General features: G+C 40.4%; 1 protein-coding gene across 3 annotated transcripts; it reads right to left on the bottom strand.

The window, feature by feature from the left end:
- SMIM15 (small integral membrane protein 15) lies at positions 1 to 4,452 on the bottom strand. 3 transcript variants are annotated; one of them, XM_081942474.1, is made up of 3 exons: positions 4,350 to 4,452; positions 1,170 to 1,232; positions 1 to 549 (listed from the first exon to the last, which is right to left on the bottom strand). In XM_081942474.1, exon 3 carries the CDS (start codon positions 519 to 521, stop codon positions 294 to 296), a length of 228 nt encoding a protein of 75 aa, XP_081798600.1. In that variant the 5' UTR covers positions 522 to 549; positions 1,170 to 1,232; positions 4,350 to 4,452; the 3' UTR covers positions 1 to 293. The 3 variants fall into 3 exon arrangements, with proteins under 3 accessions (XP_081798600.1, XP_081798601.1, XP_081798602.1); XM_081942475.1 differs by lacking the exon at positions 4,350 to 4,452 and adding an exon at positions 3,574 to 3,854; XM_081942476.1 differs by lacking the exon at positions 4,350 to 4,452 and adding an exon at positions 2,553 to 2,576.
- Positions 4,453 to 4,768: the final 316 nt, after the last annotated feature.

Raw genomic sequence — 4,768 nt, forward strand, 5'->3', positions numbered from 1 at the left:
TAAAATCATAAGAGAGATTTTAATGAAAATAATAATTTGTATCTATATAGTTATTACACATGTATTATAAATTTACATTTTGCTTATATCCCAGGTTAGAAAAAAAATCAGGAGACTTCTTAAAAAAGCAATTAAAGTTCATTACCACAGAAGTTTAATAGCACAAATTAAGAATACATTATTCCAGGAAAAAGATCTGTCATGTCTCATCTCTGTAAGGATACAACAAAAAAAAGGTACACATATAGTAACAGTGCATTGCCAGAAAAATTCGGCCCAGTAAAATTGAAGTCTTAGTCCTTCTTTATTCGTTTAGCTTTTGTAATGTTTTCTTGGCGTTTTTGTTTCTTTTTTTGTTCCCGTTCCTTAGCCTCAATCATTTTTGCCAGTTTCCATGATAGCACTGCACTTGCCAAGAATAGAGGTGTTAGAGCAAGGATCACTGTTGTAAGGAATCCATATGGATCTTTTGCAGCCCATTCCACAATATACTCAGCCCACGATTTGATATTTTCAAACATCCTTCTTGCTACCTAATAGAGGAAAATCCTAAGAAAGAGAAAGTGATACTATTATTTCTCAGAAAAGTAAACAAGACACCTACTGAATAATGCAGAAAGAAATTCAGAATAACAGCATTGAAAGGGGCCTTGAAGAGGTCTTCTAGTCCAATCCCCTGCTCCAGCAGGAAACCCTATACCCGTGATGGCGAGCCTCTCTGTGAGCATGCGAGCCGTCACCCAGCTCAGCTCCACTGCACATGTGCACGCACCTTCCACTGGCCAGCTGATTTTTGGGTCTCTGCTGCGCATGGGAAGGCGTGTTGCACGTGTATGCGCAGGGGCAGTGAAACCATCCCCCTCCGGCGGCCCATTTTTTGGTCCCAAGCGGCTTCAGGGAGGCCTGCTAGACCCCAAATGGGCCCCAGGGTGTGTGTGTGTGGTACACCTCCTGCACAGCCCATTTTTTGTTTCAGGAGGCTTCATGGAGGCCTGCTAGGTACAAATTCCTCACTGCAGCTGAGAGGCTCAGTTCCCCATTCCCCTGCCTATGGCAACTTGAAAGCATGTCAGGAATGCTTCATGAGTTGACATCCTGTATATTATAATTTTCATCATTAGAAATATGTTTAGAATTCTTCCAGCAATGTAAAAGATGTCACAACTTACCCAAGAGGTCAAGAAACTCCAGTGTAGCAACACAGCAACTCTGGATATTGTTGTCATAAAAAACTACAAGAAAAAACATTGAGACATTTAAAACAGCAGCTTTTGATTGTAGAAGTTGTACAGTAATATAAAACAATTTAAATTGTGATATTAAATAATACTGCATACTGTACAGGTAGTCCTTGACGTATAACCACAATTGAGCCTTAAATTTCTGTTGCCAAGTGAGACAGTTGTTAAGTGAGTTTTGCCCCATTTTACAACCTTTCTTGCCACAGTTGTTAAGCAAAACATCTGAATTTTGATCATATGACCACGGAGATGCTACAACAATCGTAAGTATAAAAAAATGGTCATGTCACTTTTTTCAGTGCCATTGTAACTTTGAATGGTCACTAAATGAACTGTTGTAAGTCAAGGGCAATGTATGTCAACATAGCAAAGATTCAGTTGCTAAGTTTCAGATACATTCTAAAATATTTTAAGTACTACTTAAAAATGTGGAACTGATCAATATAGTAATTTGCTAAACCTTTCATAAATGGCAACTTCCATAAGTGTTCCATTTATTAAAATAAGGAAATTGAAAAGAAAAAAGATCCAGCGGAAGAAGAAAATAAACATTTTCCCTTCAGGCAAGTTTGCATATTTTCTTAATAAAATGATCATTTAGCACAAAAGGACTATAGCAATTATTTTTCTTTATCCTTTTTTGAGGATAACATTTAAAAGCAATTCTAAATAGATTTTTGCATAAGCAAGTCTGCATCAAGGCAGGGAATTGAACCAAATGTTAAGACTTGTTTATGGTACATCAAGCTGCATGCAAAATGTTTTTTGAAATTCTCATTTCTATCTCAATCATGTTACCATTTAAATAAAAATACAGCTTCTGTATCATTTATATAACTGGTATATCTTCATGTGAAATGACCTTTGACATATGTCTATGCTGAAAACTATGAGATGATAAGCAAAGCCAATAATTTCCATTTTTTAAAGATGGAAATTGACTACTATTAAAATGTTCTTTCTCATCTCATGTACTTTGTATTAAAGCTTATAAACAAGCATTTTTTAAAATTCTAAATCCAGTACCTGTTATTTGGGAGGAAAAAATACCTGCTACCTCTTTATTTCTGTTCAGGTTTATAAAAGTAGCAATAATAATTAACATCAAAATTCTCAGATCTATGCTCAAATTCTATTGAATCTATTTTCCAGAGCTAGTAGGAGTAATACGTATAAGCTGGGTTGACAAAATCACAAATGAGGAGGTGATAAGCCGCTTGGGAAAGCAAAGGGAAATCATCAAAGCTATTAAAAAGTGAAAGTTAGAATATTTTGGACATGTGAGGCAACACCTAGAAAAATATGGCATACTTCACTTAAATCATCCAGGGAAAAATTGAAGGCAAATAAGGTCCAGGCAGAAGACCATCATGGCTTCAAAACCTAATGGATTGGTTTGGACAAAACTCAGCAGCACTTTTTCATGCGGCTGTTGAAAAAATAGGATTGCCAACATGATTGCCAATGTCCGATGATGGATATGGCACAAGAAGAAGTAGGAGTAGCCACTAAAAATACCCCTACTTTACAGTCATCACTGTTTTCTCTACAAACAAATTGTAGGTACTCCTATTGCTCTAGTAGAAGCAGGTCAAGGGGCAGGTAGGATACGAAAATTAGTCTGAGGCCACTTAAGTAAGTAATCACAATTACTGAAAAGTGGTGGCATACTTTCCTGTCATTCAAGATGGTAAAGCCTTAGGCTGTACATCAATCTTGAAAACTTACGAGAGTTTAAAAAGAATCCATGAATCTTCCAAAAATTCAACCTTCCCAACCTACATTGTATCCGTCACTGTGCCCACTGTAATCTTTGTCCATCAGAAAATTCTAATAAATATCCATAGAGCTAGTTTTGGAGTCTTAAAAGTTGCCAAGATCTTTAAAAGTTGCCAAGATTAAACACCACTGACACAGCCTTCCTTCATCTAGTGCAGGGGTCTCCAAAGTTGGCCACTTTTAAGACTTGTGAACTTCAACTCCCAGAATTCCCCAGCCAGCATAGCTCAAAGTCCACAAGTCTTAAAAGTGGCCAACTTTGGAGAGCCCTGATCTAGTGCCTACTGAGCGACATGAACAACCATCATTCCCTGCTTTCTTTTTCATTCTGAAATCGGGCCTTTTTGGGTGACAGAAAGTCTGGTTCTTAGGAAGCACTTCCCAGAGTTTAGAAGGATTTGCAAGCAGCTACGTGAATGCAGCCGTAATACCTGTGTCTATCTTCACACACCTACATACTTTCTCTGGAGAGCAGGCAACGGAATTTCATTTTTAACGTGGGCCGGTGTACTCGCAGTTAAAAAAAAAAAAGATAATGAAGTTATTGACAAACCTGTATTTTATATCCATCCAAGAGAGGGGCACATCTAACTTACACGGACCTCACCCCATTCCTAAGAGGTCTGTAAGGGGCATGCATAAGCGCACCAATGTGCCTATCGTCCCCGTCCTACTGTTCCTTTTTACTTGTATGCGTTTTCATGTATTCAAAAGCATGTTTATACTTACATATGTTATCTAATACATGTTTGACAAAATAAATAAAATAAAATAAATAAAATAAAAAATAAAATAAAAAATAAAATAAAAATAAATATAATAAAATAAAAAATACTCTGTTTTCCTCACAACACACACATAGACGCACGCGCGCGAGTTGGGCGGGGCTGGGAAAGACTGACCCAAAGGGAATTACGGGGCGTTTGCCTCACGGATTTCTGCTCCGTACTGCGCCTGCGTGAGGAGGACTTCACCTGTTGAATTTCTGCAGGGCAGTAGGATGCGACCACAAAGCATTGGCAACCCTAACCAAGGAGCACCAGAAGGTCGGCTGAGACTCTTAAGAAGCCCAGTAGCCGTCTCCCCCGCCCCCCTCGGACGGCAAGCTGAGGAAAATTCAGCGGGACCGCCCAAGCGAATAGAGAGCAATAGAGGTGGGGTGCGTGTGCATCTGGCGCGCGCACGACGGCGAGCCTCCCCCCTCCCCCGCCCGGCCCTACGTAGCGCGCGCGGTCACCCTCCCTCCCTCAATGCAGGACGCCTGACCCCCCCCTCCTCCTCTCAGCCACCCACCCCCCCCTTCAGATCTTGGCTCGAGGGTTCGCTCACCCGTCAACCGAAAGGAGGAAGTAAAAGGAAGCCAACTTCCGACTGGAGCCCGCCTTCACCGGTATTCCCGAGCGGACGTCGAGAGGAATTACGTCATTCCTTTCCGGAAAGGAAACCCCGCCTTCTAGGGAACGGGGCTTTCCTGGGACAAGCAGAGAAGGATAAAAATCTGACACACACACACGCGCGCGCGCAAAATCAGACTTGTGGTGCGTCAGGCATAAACGCATACGAATGCTATTATGAGTACCCATAGTAATCATTAGTATTCATGGTAATACTATTATTATGGAAAATAATAGAGCAGGGCTCCCCAAACTTGGCAACTTTAAGCCTTGTGGACTTCAACTCCCAGAATTCTGGCTGGAGAATTCTAGGAGTTGAAGTCCACAAGGCTTAAAGTTGCCAAGTTTGAAGAC

The sequence above is a fragment of the Natrix helvetica genome (genome assembly GCF_964273705.1).
Source record: "Natrix helvetica genome assembly, chromosome: 2".
Lineage (NCBI taxonomy): Eukaryota > Metazoa > Chordata > Lepidosauria > Squamata > Natricidae > Natrix > Natrix helvetica.